Source organism: Galeopterus variegatus, unplaced genomic scaffold (genome assembly GCF_000696425.1).
Source record: "Galeopterus variegatus unplaced genomic scaffold, G_variegatus-3.0.2 Scaffold98, whole genome shotgun sequence".
Lineage (NCBI taxonomy): Eukaryota > Metazoa > Chordata > Mammalia > Dermoptera > Cynocephalidae > Galeopterus > Galeopterus variegatus.
In genome coordinates, this window is record NW_007726209.1 from 293,701 (window position 1) to 307,467 (window position 13,767).

Here is a 13,767-nt window from a genome sequence, read left to right on the forward strand (position 1 = left end):
AGGGGGCATGGCACCTCTGGTTTTTTTTTTTTTTTTTTTTTTTTTTTTTTTTGTTTTTTTTGTGACCAGTAAGGGGATCGCAACCCTTGACTTGGTGACGCCGCACCGCGTTCAGCCAGTGAGTGCACTGGCCTTTCCTATATAGGATCCGGCCGCCGTGCTCCCAGCACCGCACTCTCCCGAGTGTGCCACGAGGTTGGCCCACCTCTGTTGTTTATGCCCGTAGCATCTCCCATAGCCACCTATCCATCCGTATCTCCTGCGCTCTCACGTCAGGGAAGGTTCCCTTGAATCCTTTCTGCTGTCGCTGCATCCCACATCATTTCTTCCTGTTAAGGATGCATCTCTTCCTCAGGGCACCTGACCCCCTTCTCCTGCTTTCAAAATTTTTTATTCATGACCCCAAGGAAGAAATACATTTTATTTTGTGATTCAGTATAAATATTTATGTGTGTATTTAATGGAAAAAAGTTTCATGAAGCCAATACTACATGGGAGACATTCTAATATATTCTATTCTATTCCATTCCATTCCTTTACTATCTTATCTTGTGTCTTCCAAGAAGTACACAAGAGACAAGAATTCAAATGAAAGTAGTTTACTTTGCAGGTGATTCCAGGAAACACCAGCAGAGTGGGAAACTGAGACGGGAAAACAACGCAGCCAATGAAATGTTTGTTATCCAGTGTGGTTGTACTGCCTGAGAGGTGAGGTACCAGTGTATTCAGTGTACTAACATACAGACTCCCTCAGGCATCAGTTGAGGGCTGCTGGGCAGGTGGTTGGGTCACTAATTTCCTGGTACTTCTGACCTGCTATAAGAGCTTGATCAAAGCAGGTTTCAGCAGCAAAAGAGAAGCCCTCAAAGAAATGCAGGTGCCGGCAGTTGGGGGTGGACTGGTGTGCACAGAAGTGTTAAGGGGGTGTGGGGAGAATGAAGAGGGAAGGAATGGGACACCAGAAGCAGCCACTGCTCTTACTATTTTGTGTTTTTAAAATGTCTCTGTCCCTATCCACTAAATTGATTTCATGGTCTACTCATGGATTACAACTCAGTTTGAAGGGAAGTGTATTTCCTAAAGAGTGGTCCTTATGATTGGGGTACTCCTGGTGGTCCATGATGATTTTAGGTGGTATGTGAACCAGTATTTTTTAATGTTAATCTTCATCTTAAATTTTCAAACTGAATTAAGGGAAGAGATAAAATAATACTTCTCAGATATAGAATTTTCTTCCTGAATGAATACATTTGAAGAGGAAAATAGTAAATTGATTTAAATATAAATATTGAATAAGTGATACATGGGTACATGCTATGGTCTGAATTTTGTCCCCTCCAAAGCTCATGTGGAAGCTTGGTCCCCAGTGTAGCAGTGTTGATAGTGGGGCTGTTGGAAGGTGATTGGATTGCTCTGTCCTCATGAATTTTGAAGAGGAAAATAGTAAATTGATTTAAATATAAATATTGAATAAGTGATACATGGGTACGTGCTATGGTCTGAATTTTGTCCCCTCCAAAGCTCATGTGGAAGCTTGGTCCCCAGTGTAGCAGTGTTGATGGTGGGGCTGTTGGGAGGTGATTGGATTGCTTTGTCCTCATGAAGTATTAATACATTCATGATTAATGGATTAATGGGTTAACAAATGAAGGGGTTATCCTGGGAGGGGCACTGGTGGCTTTATAAGGAGAGCAAGTGAGCACATTAATACACACTTGCCCTGTCACCATGTGATACCCTGCACCTTCTTGGAACTCTGCAGAGAGTTCCCACCCAAAAGAAGGCTTTCAAAACCAGGTATGCCCACTCAACCTTGGGCTCGCTTCCTAGCAAGTGAGCACATTAATACACACTTGCCCTGTCACCATGTGATACCCTGCACCTTCTTGGGACTCTGCAGAGAGTTCCCACCCAAAAGAAGGCTTTCAAAACCAGGTATGCCCACTCAACCTTGGGCTCGCTTCCCAGTCTCCGAAACTGTAAGAAATAAATTTCATGAAGCCCAGCATTCTCTTCCCTAAGATTCCTATAGTCAAGATGTCCCTTGATTGCAGTCCTCTTTTATTTACTCTACAAGTCTAACTGTGCTTCTCCCCACCACAGAGATTCGGCTATGGAGGCTGGGTGCAGCTCCAACACCACAGCAAGGTGAGTTTCTCCCAAAATGTGAGCATGAGGAGGACCCAGAAATGTCCTGAGCCTTGGGATACCTCTCTGCAGGCTGGGTCTCCAGGGATTTTAATTCTTCTACCCTCATGTTAACTTTGTAGTAGGCTAAGTAGCAGCATGGAAATTTCTCACGATCATTAGAAAAGATAGGGGTGACTTCAAAGAGCAGCATTTAGGAAGATAAAGTTGGAATTTGAAAAACCATTAAGAAATCTTGCTTTTTCTTTTTTGCCCTTGGACCAATCTTAGCATTTATTGCTCGGCCTCAGGGAAGTGACCTAGCCTTCTCTACAGGTTATTGCAGTTATGTTAAGCTGACCAAATAAATGGCACAGGTAGGTTTGAGCACAAGCTAGAGATATTAAACATTGGAGACAAAGGGGAGAAGCAATTATTAAAGGTTGAGTTTGATAAGAGGAAAAAACGAGAAGACGGCTTGGGGCAAAGCATTCTGCAAATAATGATGCCCGAAAATGAGCTAGGAGTCTAGGTCTGCACAGCGTTCAGGTCTGACTTCATTTTCAGAGGCATCAAATGCCCTCTTGGAGTTCAGAGGAAACATTCTTGAGCTTCTAGCTGCAATACAATGACATGATTAAGGCTGGTCCTGGAAGACTTCTGGTCTGGACAGACATAGTTAATGTGCAGGGTTAACCCAATGCAATGTGAAAAGGTTAGCACTGCCTTTGCGCCAGGTGCTAATGGGCATAGATTTAAGCATGAAGGATGCACGAAGACATTCTAGAGGAAGAGATGTCCATGCTGAGTCTTGATGTAGGTGTGGAAGCTTGCCCAAGGAATAAAGAAAACAATATTCCAGAAAAATAAGGCATGGAACAAAGGCATGGAAATATTAAACATATGTGAGTCCAGAACTCAGGCACTCAACTATTGCTGGTACCAGCATTTTTCAAACTGGAGTTCCAGGACCAGCAGGTTCAGCATCACTAGGGATCTTGGGAAAGATGCAAATTCTTGGGCCCCACTCCAGATCTACCAAATCAGGAACTCTGGGGATATGGCCAGCAATCTTTTTCAACAAGCCTCCTGGTGATTCTGATGAACATTCAAGTTTGAGAACCACTGGCTCATACATTCACTCACGCATTCACTATTATCGGTACCTGTCTTGTGCCAGGCCCACCAATCTAGACGATGAGAATGTGTGTCCCAGTGAACAAGACAGGCATAGGCCCTGCCCTAATGATGCTCAAATTCTAGGGGGACAGAAATCAACAAGATCAATTCAGAGAATGTAATAAAAAACAGTGCTGTAATAGGGAGTGACAGGCTGAATGGCTGGTCAGTGATCCAGCAAAGACTTGGTAGATGGGAAGGGAAAGCCTGGAAAAGTGTTCCCGGCTGAAGGAATAGCAGTTGCAAAGGCCACCAAGTGGAGAAGAGTGAACATGTTCAAGGAATGGAAAGGAGGGCAATGTGGTTGAAATGCAGTGAAAGGGGGAGATGGTAGGAAATGGCTCAACCACACAGGGACTTGTACGACATGCTAAGGAGTCTGGATTTTACCCAATACATTGTAATTTCTTCGGAGGGTCTTAATGGTTGTAAAAACCCACTTTGGCTGCTCTGTGGAGAATGGATAGAGATGGGCAATAGTTTGGGGAACAAAGGGTGGAAAGAAGCTGGAGAGGAGAGCAGAAGCTCATCAGACAGAGCCTTGAAGGATTTAGGGGTTTAGAGCCCAAGATGGGTTTAGGCCTTTGTAATTGATCCTAAAGGCAGTGGGGAATCATCAGAGTTTTAAACATTAGGAGCTCTCAGACAGCTCATCCTCACCTTCTTTGAAGGGTGTCCACTACACTTCTCCCATTCAGTGCTAGTTCCTATCCAGAGGTAGATCTCTCTGCTGGCCTCAAGTCTCTCCAAGGGATAGCACAATATGAATGGAGCTGATTAAAAGGCAGGCACAGGCAGCCTGTGATTTTTTTTTTCTTACTCTGTGTTTGTCCCTTGATACTGGATTTGAATGGCCTTCATTTTGTTTTAATGTTAAGAGATTTCATAAATTTAGCAGCAAATCACGAAAAGAAAACAGAAAATATTTTCCAGTCTTATCTGCTGACCTTACTTTCAGAAAAACTGGACACAATGATAGTCTAATAGAATGAAACAGTGATACTCTCTTCTCTCCCTCTCAAAAATAAAACAACGCAAAACAAAACAGAACCAAATCTGTATTTTTCATAAATACAATGGTCAGGAATTAGAATCACTAGAAAATAACAAGCAAATGTATGCAATTATTCAAATTGGACTGAGAGCAATGAGAAAATCCAGTATTTGGAATTTGAAAATTCTTTTTATTCTCCTACATTCCTCTGGTGAATAAATATTTTCTGCCTCAGTTACTGACTTACCTTAGAGATTCCTGTTCTCTGAAAGTTCTTTCTAAAACATTTCTCTGATTTGCCTGATTTGTTTCTCTTCTTAACCTTTGGTTTTTCAATCCTCTTGGAACGGATTGAGGGTAGTCATTTGCCATGGTAGAGTCTTGCTCAGAACTGAAAAACATCATTTGTATGTGGTTGAATGTTTATGACAGTGTAAGTAGCAAGCCAGTCCTTGGTTTGTATGACAACCTGCCAGGAGCTGCATGGGGTGCATGCCATGAGGGCAAGAACACCTGGGAGCACTGTAACATTGTAAAGGCTACAACCCAAGAGGGTAGACATAGGGCCTGTTTCAAATCTGCAGGTCATCCACATCTAGAAAACACACACACATTTACATCACTCTTAGCATTTCTACACACACAATTCTGTCTGATTCCCCATTGTTATGGATTCAATGTTTGTTTCTCGCCACCCCTGCCCCCCATTTACATGTTGAAACCCTAATCCCCAATGTGATAGTATTTGGTATTTGGAAGTAGGGCTTTTGAGAAGTAATTAGGTTAGAAGAGGTCATGGGGATGGGCCCTCAGAACAGAATTATTGCACTTATAAGATACACCAGAGACCTTGCCCTCTTTCTCCACCATGTGAGGACACAGCATGAAGACAGCCATCTGCAAACCAGGAGGTGGGCCCTCACCAGGAACTGAATCAGCTAGCACCTTGATTTTGGACTCCACAGCCTCCAGAACTGTGAGAAATATGTGATGCTTAAGCCACCCACCCTAAGGTATTTTGTTATAGCAGCCCAAGCTGACTAAGACACCTACTTACCTGGTCCCTGCTCTCAAGATCATTTTCCCCTTGCTGGGTAGCCAGGCAGACAACCAAATGACTGAAGAACATACAGATAGCAGTAATTTTGTGCTAAATAAGCAAAAAAGACAATAAATAGTAAGGGAGTTTTGAGGAGGTGGAGAGCCCAAAGCAGGTGACAATCTTCAGGAAGATAAAGAATCACATAAATGTACAGCTAGTGAGCATCTACTCCATTGTTTGAAAATATGGGTCGCAACCCAATATTAAATCATAATTTCAATGTAGTGGGTTTGGACAGCTTAAAAAATGAAATAGATTACAAAACAAAATAGCAGAATGCATTGTGCATGATCAGAGTAAATATTGTTTTATAAAACTTTTGTCTCAGTTTGCAAATCATAATTTCAATGTAGTGGGTTTGGACAGCTTAAAAAATGAAATAGATTACAAAACAATATAGCAGAATGCATTGTGCATGATCAGAGTAAATATTGTTTTATAAAACTTTTGTCTCAGTTTGCATCTGTATAGATATATATGGGTGCTCTGGGTCACAATGAAAAACATATTTCTTAATATGGAATCACAAACAAAATCAACCGAAAGCTATGGATCTAGTCCAATGCCCTCCTCTCATGTTTTTATTTTAAATTTTTTATTACATAAGCTATATTTGAATAAATTCTCTTTTTAAAATTTAAGCTGTTAGAAATAAAGTTACAATTCCCTTGGACCAGCACGCCCCATCCTCAAAAGCAATTTGGTGGGTATCTTTCTAGACCTTTTCTTACGATTTTACTTATATATGCACACACCTATAGAAATCACATAGTATTATTTAATACATTTAGGTACTTTTTTTTTTTAGCTAATCCAATCAGGTTCCAAACAGAAGATAGATGGCACACTTAAATTAGAATGCTTTGAAAAGAGTTAATAAAGGTATTATTTATAAAGGAGTAGGCAAGTGAGGAAGTTATAGAGGTAGGCAGAGGTTAAATCACATAGGGTCTTACAAGCCAGGCTAAGGAGTTTGGGTTATATCTTGCAGGCAATGGGAATCTATTCAAGAGTTTTAGTGGGGCAAGGGCAAGATCTGAGTTGGGGACTAAAAATTTACTTTGCTTTGTAGAGACTGGGTAGGAGGGAAGCAAGAGCAGAAGCGGGGAGATCAAGCTGGAGGCTGAGCAGTTGTTCAGGGAAAGAGGATGGACGTATGGACCAGTGCTGAGCAGTGGAGGTGGAGAAAAGTGGACCATTGCAGGATATATTTTGGAAACAGAATCAATGGTACTGGGAAATGGATTGCATGGTGGCATATCAGTCAGAAGAAAGTAAAAAAATGACGAAGTCTCAGAGGGACGAGAAAGATAAAGCAGGCTTCAAGGACAGAAGCAGCCAAGCCAGGAGGACAAGTGGGTTAGGGACAGAGATGAACAACAGGTTGAGCCAATGAGTTTGAGGTGGTTATAGTGGGGCTTGCCTCTCGAGCTGTCCTTGGGTTGTGGGAGTTGGACTGATTATAGAGGTTGCTTCTTGGTGACAGGGTCTGGGCCATTTCTGTCAACTCTGTGCCTCAAGCCCAACCAGCCTGGCAGCTTGTATGGTCTCGAGGGGTGGCCTGAGTGGGCATTGGGGGCAGGGGAAGAGAATGGAAATGTGATGGTGAAATACAGAATTTGAAAATACACTTCTGATGATACATGCAGTACCAGGCATTTGAATACTAGACATATTTGGACTTATTTGGGATAATGTTAGAACTAGAACTTGAAAATCTGAAATTCCACAGGTTAGGTTGCCCAGGAATCAGACTCTGAGATGGAGATTAGCATGCAGGAGGTGTATCAGGAAGTGCTCTTGGTATAGACACCAGCAGAAGGGAAGAGAAGGAAGAGAAATAGAACAGAAGGCAATATTGAACTGTGATGTGGTGTCAGTGGAGGCCTCAGCTGAACCTTCAGGGAGCTCTAAAGCTAACCTCTGGAGTTGTCCCAAGCTGGGGGGGGAGGCAAAGGAGAGGGGTCTTTACACTTCCATGTCGATCAGGCACTGGAAGTGGGCTGCCCTGGAAATGGAGCAGGACACTGAGGGAGGCAGCTCTCTTGGAGCTGAGAGCTGAGGACTGTGAGGGCAATACTCCAGCAGCTAGGAAAATCAGCCCTTTATTCCTGAAGGGGGGTCTGGGAATATCAGATCACACCATCCACCCTGAGAAGGACCTTAGACATCGCTTAGTCTAAGCTCTTAGTTTATGTGTTAGAGCCTGAAGATTCCAGGAGGGTAAGTGATTCACACACAGGATCCAGGGTCCCTGACATCAGCAGAATCACACTTTGCACTACACCATGCTGTCTGGTTTAAAAAATATTAGAGGTGGGTTGAAAATGGGTTATCTGGATAGTGATGGTTGCTTGGGGGGTTTCTCTAACTTTAAAAACTGGGTTTTCTTTTGGGAGTTTAGAAAAAAATGGAATTGGGTTCTGGTTGCATAAATTAGAGTAGCTTGCTCCAATTACTTTGTTACTAGTTTAGTGTAAGATCTTGGTTGACATTGAGGTCAACATTAAAAAACAGAACCTAGGATCCCCCAATCCCTCCCTGCCAGCAACAAGTGCTGACCCTAGAGGTACATTTATGGCCCTGCAGGGATACTGGCCTCCTGAATGTAAAGAAAGAGGGATTAGTAATTGATTCTTTAAAACGGCTGCCAGATCTCAAAATTCTGGCTGAAAAAACAGTGAGAATTGGAGGCCTATTATATGGGCACAGCTGCTCTGTAGCAATTTTCATTTTCACTCAGAAAGAGTTCCACTGACAGTGCTATCATTCATTTTTCTTTCCATTGATCCAGCATGAAGGATGTGGAGAGAGAAGTTTAGTTGAGTCTGATTCTCCTGCCATGTCATGAGGGCTTGCCTCCTTTCCCCAGAAGATCAAACTCTTTAGAAAATTATAGTAATTTACTTTTGCATACTAGATAGACACCAATTCCCAAATAGCAGACTGGTGGGATAGAAAATGGCTTCATACACCTGGGTTCTGGTTTCAGCTCTATACCAACCAAGTACATGGCCTTGGACATGTCACCGCACCTTATGGACTCACTGGTAAAATGCAAGAGTTGAATTAAATGACCCCTTCCAGCTTTAACATGCTCTGCTTTCTCTGAAATCAAAACTTACTCAGGCATCTCCCAGAGAAACCCAATTTCCTCCCTTGCAGTTGATAATATATTGTAAAATCTGGTCATCATTCTTCGAGCATGCTGTCTGGCTAGTGCTAAATTCTTGACAAACATTCTATTACCGAACCTTCTGTGTCACTGTGTTCTTAGTTGCAAACAACAGAATCCACTCAAGCTAGTTTAATTAGAAAAGCAGCTCACAGGCTTTCTGGGAGGGCCAGAGATCAAGCTTCGAGGCTGTGCTAACATGAACTATGCCCCCATCACACCTGGTGATCTGCTCCAGGAAAGACATGTGTGCTGCCACTCCCAGCCAAGAACGAAACAATCACGCTAATGCTGCTGAGACTGGAGACCAGAGCTTTGCCACTGCTGCTTTGGTCATGTCTGACACCTCAGACAACACCTTTGTCTACAGGTGGACTCTGCACAGTCCCTGCTTCCTCACATTGCTCACTTCCAAATCAAAGTCACAGGTGGGTATATCTGATCAGCAGAGCCTAGAGCACATGTAGAGTCCCAGCTACAAGGGAGGCCAGGAAAGCAGATTTTGGATTCTACTTCAGAAAGGCAGAATCATAATGTGAACACTTCTTCAACATGGGAAGTGTTCGTTCCAAGGATGCTGGGTGGCCACAAGCATGACAAGTGTAATGACTCACATTTTACAGACAGAAAAAGTGAGGCTTAAATTCAGCCCATAACTTAACTATTTGTACTGCTAATCAGTAATTTAATGAGATTTAAACCCAGGTCTGTCTGAATGCTGTTCAGCACTCTGCTATACTGGGTATTTTATTGTAACTGAGTTTTTTTTAGTAAGGAGCAAAAGAAAAATAAAACCTCTAGTTTGCCAAATGAAAGTTTGTTTACCAACTTTTTCTCTTTCACCATCGCCCCTCTCCACTCCCTTCACTCTCTTCACCAAATAGAAAGACATGTGTTCCTATATCCTATTTGTGCAATCAGTATCACTGAAGACTCCTGGTTGCAAGCAACAGAAATCAACAATGGTTAGTTTGAGAAGAAAAGGGATTTGTTGAAAATGTTTTAAGCCCCTCAATAATTACAAAATATCTGGAGAACCAAGCCCGTAAAATGTGCAGAATCTAAGGGAAGTCAGGAGATTGAAGCCACAGATAAGACCACACCACAGAAATGCCTGCCCAGGGGGCTATTGCCCCCAGCTGGACAATGGACACTGCCAGTGGACACTGCACATGCCACTGCTGCAGTCACTGGCAGAATAAATCAACTGTTCCTGTCTTTTTGCATCATTTGCTCTTGATTCAAAACGAAGCACTGATTGGCCAAGCTTGGGGCAGGGAGAGCAAGTATTTGGACTTCTGGGCTTTTGAAGAGGTAGGCTGGGCCCTGCCTCCACCTGCAGATTCCCCATCCTGGGAAGGGGTTCAGATACTGGCATGGTCCACAGGGGATCAGAACTGAAGCAAATCAATCCTGATGTCCTAATGTCAGAGACTGCTTTAATGGGGTGTAGACTCTTGTCACAATTACACGAGATACTTGCTCACTAAGCTGTTCCCCAGTCTCTGGGATATGAAAATGTGGATCTTCCTCATGCATGTGAGATGTGAACGAGCTGCAGTACTTGAAGGTGAAAGTGGCCAGCCTTCTCCATGCAGGAGATGAAGAAGGTCTTGTCCACGGAGTAGAAGGATGAAGAAGGAAGCTGTGGTAATGCTTGGCTGCAACTCATGATCAAACCAAGAGGAGGAGGAGGAGGGCAGAGGATGCCACCAAGCAGAGCTCAAGGCTTCTGATCACCACACAGCCACTTGGCCATCCTGTAGGGCCCAAGGGCAATCTTAAGGCCCTGAAGCACTACCAGAGGTGGTGTTCCCTCAAAGCAGGGGAACACGGGGAGACAGCCTAGCCCCTAATTAGCTACACATCATTAATAACTAATAGTAATAGTAACTGACACTGAACACGTGTCAGATACTCCACTAAATGCTTTATATGGATTATCCAATTTCATGCTCACAAGATCCTTTTAAGATGTCATATTAATTTATTTTAGGTTAAGTCATATTATTAGACTATTTTGAAGATGAGTAAACAGAGGCTCAGAGATGTTGTTCAACTTTCTCAAGGCCACACAGTAAGTGTTAGAATGGGGATTTGAACTTGGGCACTCTGATTTCAGGGGCCTAGCCGACAACTTTTCCTTTTTCTTTAGGAATCACAGACTGGAGGCCCAAATTAGAGGCCACTGCCATGTTCTACACAACCATTTAGTTTGGCCTCTGCACTGAGTATTAAAAAGTAGTGTATTTCATAATGGCTGTTCCAACTTACATTTCTACCAACAGTGTCCAAGGGCTCCCTTTTCTGCACATCCTTGCTTGCCATGTTCTACACAACCATTTAGTTTGGCCTCTGCACTGAGTATTAAAAAGTAGTGTATTCCATAATGGCTGTTCCAACTTACATTTCTACCAACAGTGTCCAAGGGCTCCCTTTTCTGCACATCCTTGCCAACACTTTTGACTTTTTGATAATAGCCATCCTAACAGATGTGAGGTGATATCTCATAGTGATTTTAATTTGCATTTCCCCAATATTAGTGAAGTTGAGCATTTTTTCATGTACCTGTGGGCCATTTATATGTCTTCTTTTGAGAAACGTCTATTCAGGTCTTTGCCCATTTTCTAATCTGGTTTTTTTTTTCTTCCTATTGAATTGTCTTAGTTTATATATTTTGGATATTAGCTCCTTATCAGATGTATGGTTCACAAATATTTTCTCGCATTCCATAGACTGTTTCTTCACTCTGTTGATTGTTTCCTTGCTGGGCATAAGCTTTTTAGTGCTTCCAGCTCTGTTCTTTTTGCTCCAAATTGCTCTATTTGGGGTCCTTTGTGGTTCCATATGAATTTTAGGGTTGTTTTTTTCTATTTCTGTGAAAAATGTCACTGGAATTTTGGTAGGGATTGCATTGAATCTGTAGTTCGCTTTGGGTAGTATGGACATTTTAACTATTAATTCTTCCAATTCACAAACACAGGATATCTTTCCATTTATTGGTATCTTCTTCAATTTGTTTTATCACTATTCTATAGTTTTCAGTGTACAGATATTTCACCTCTTTGGTTAAACTCATTCTTAAGTATTTTATTGTATTTTCAGTGATATTGTAAATGGGATTGTTATCTTGATTTCTTTTTCAGATAGTGCCTTAATAGTGTATAGAAACGCTACTGATTTTTGTATGTTGATTTTGTATCCTGCAACTTTACTGAAATCGTTTATAAGTTCTAACAGTTTTTTGGTGGAATCATTAAAATTTTCTGTATATAAGATTATGTCATCTACAAACAGAGACAATTTAATGTCTTCCTTTCTGATTTAGATCCCTTTTATTTATTTTTCTTGCCTAATTGTTCTGGCTGGGGCTTCTAGTACTATGTGGAATAGAAGTGGCAAGAGTGGGCATCCTTGTCTTGTTCCTGATCTTACAGGAAAGACTTTCAACTCTTCACCTTTGAGTATGATGTTAGCTGCGAGACTGTCACACATCAATGTTATTGTGTTAAGGTACATTCTTTCTGTACCTAATTTATTGAGAGTTTTTATCATGAAAAAATGTTAAAATTTTTCAAATGCTTTTTCTTTGTCTATTGATATGATCACATGGTTTCTTGAAAAAATTAAAAATATAAGTACCATATGATCCAGTAATTACACTTCTAGGCATATATCCAAAGGAAATGAAATCAATAAGTCAAAGAGATATCTGCACTCCCATATTCATTGCAGCATTGTTCACAATAGCCAAGATATGAAATCAATCTAAGTGCTTGTCAATGGATGAATGGATAAAGAAAACATGGTATATATACACAATGTAATACTATTCAGCCTTAAAGGAAATTCTGTCATGTGCAACAACATGAATGAACCTGGAAGAATTATGTTAATTACTAAGACAGCAGATTTTCAGTGTCCTCACCACAAAAAAATAAGTATGTGAGGTGATGGATATGTTAATTAGTTTGATTTAGCCATTCAACAATGAATACATACATCAAAACATCATGTCATACCCCATAAATATATATAATTTTTATTCGTCAATTTTAAAAAATACATTTTTAAAATTTCTTAAAAGGTAGTGTAACAGGCAGGCATTATGCCTGTATGTGCTGCTGGACTGATTCACATCATTACCTATCTCCCCCTGGAGGTGTTGACATCAGTGGGCCTGCTCTGTTGGACAGATCACTTACTCTCACTATCCATGGGTTGCTTCTCTATAAAACAAAAGAGTTGGTCTATCTCAAATGTCTTTCCAAATCTAAAATGTTATAGATCTGTCATTTTCCAGATGCTGGGCCATCCTCTTGGGTCTCGTAGCCAGTGGTTTAGATGGGCAAGGTGATCAGCCTTCCTCAGTTATGCAGCCTAGATAGGCACGACCGAGACCCTGTTATCTCTGTGTCCAGACCCTAACACCCACAGAGCACACTTCTTCAACCCTAGGCCAAAGAAAGGCATGAGGAAGAAAAGACAAATTCTGTTAAGTGAACAGATTTCTACTACTTCTGCAAGGATTAAGTAAAAATCCCTAAAAATGTTAAGGGAGAAACATGTTCCAAAGCATACAAGGAACGTTTAACCCAAGTGAACTTAGGTTGCCTATTCATGATATAAATTTTCTGCCCAGGGAGAAGCAAAGATGCTGAGAGATGGAAAGGTCTTCAGAGTAATCCAAGAGAACTGCTGGGATCCAGAAACTCGTATTAGAGAAATGGACCAAACAGGTATTTAATAATGAGAGATGCTACCAATGTTTGCATCTGATGTAAAGCAATGTCTGCACTTACAGTTTGTTAACCACTTCACATGAGTGACATGAGGGCAACCTCTGACCCCCTTTTCTCTGCCAGGCCAGGCTGTTCCAGCTTCATAGGGGAAGGGATGGGGCCTTCTACTACAATGCTTTTAGAGTGTGAATTTAAAATTTTTTTAATCAGTTATACCATGTTTTAAAATCAAATGCTATATCATCAAAAAGATAAAAGTGTCATTTCATTATTTAAAACATTTTAAAATTCTAATTTATAGTATTCTTATTATACAATCAATTAAACAGTAAAAGTTGAAAATCACAGATTAAGGATGCCAATTGCCTCCTTAGTCAGACTTAGAATCCAATTTCTTTCTATAGTTTGTCTCACACTACACACAGAGCATCCCCATTGACACATAAAG

The 13,767-nt window shown here is 41.3% G+C and overlaps 1 protein-coding gene across 1 annotated transcript in view; it reads left to right on the top strand.

The window, feature by feature from the left end:
• Positions 1-13,767, top strand: part of ACMSD (aminocarboxymuconate semialdehyde decarboxylase) — a 66,001-nt gene that overhangs the window by 14,447 nt on the left and 37,787 nt on the right. Inside the window, exons 2-3 of the mRNA XM_008583451.1 lie at positions 2,104-2,148; positions 13,220-13,316. Of these exons, the coding sequence (XP_008581673.1) occupies positions 2,104-2,148; positions 13,220-13,316 (142 nt within the window). The remainder of the gene's footprint in view (positions 1-2,103; positions 2,149-13,219; positions 13,317-13,767) is intronic.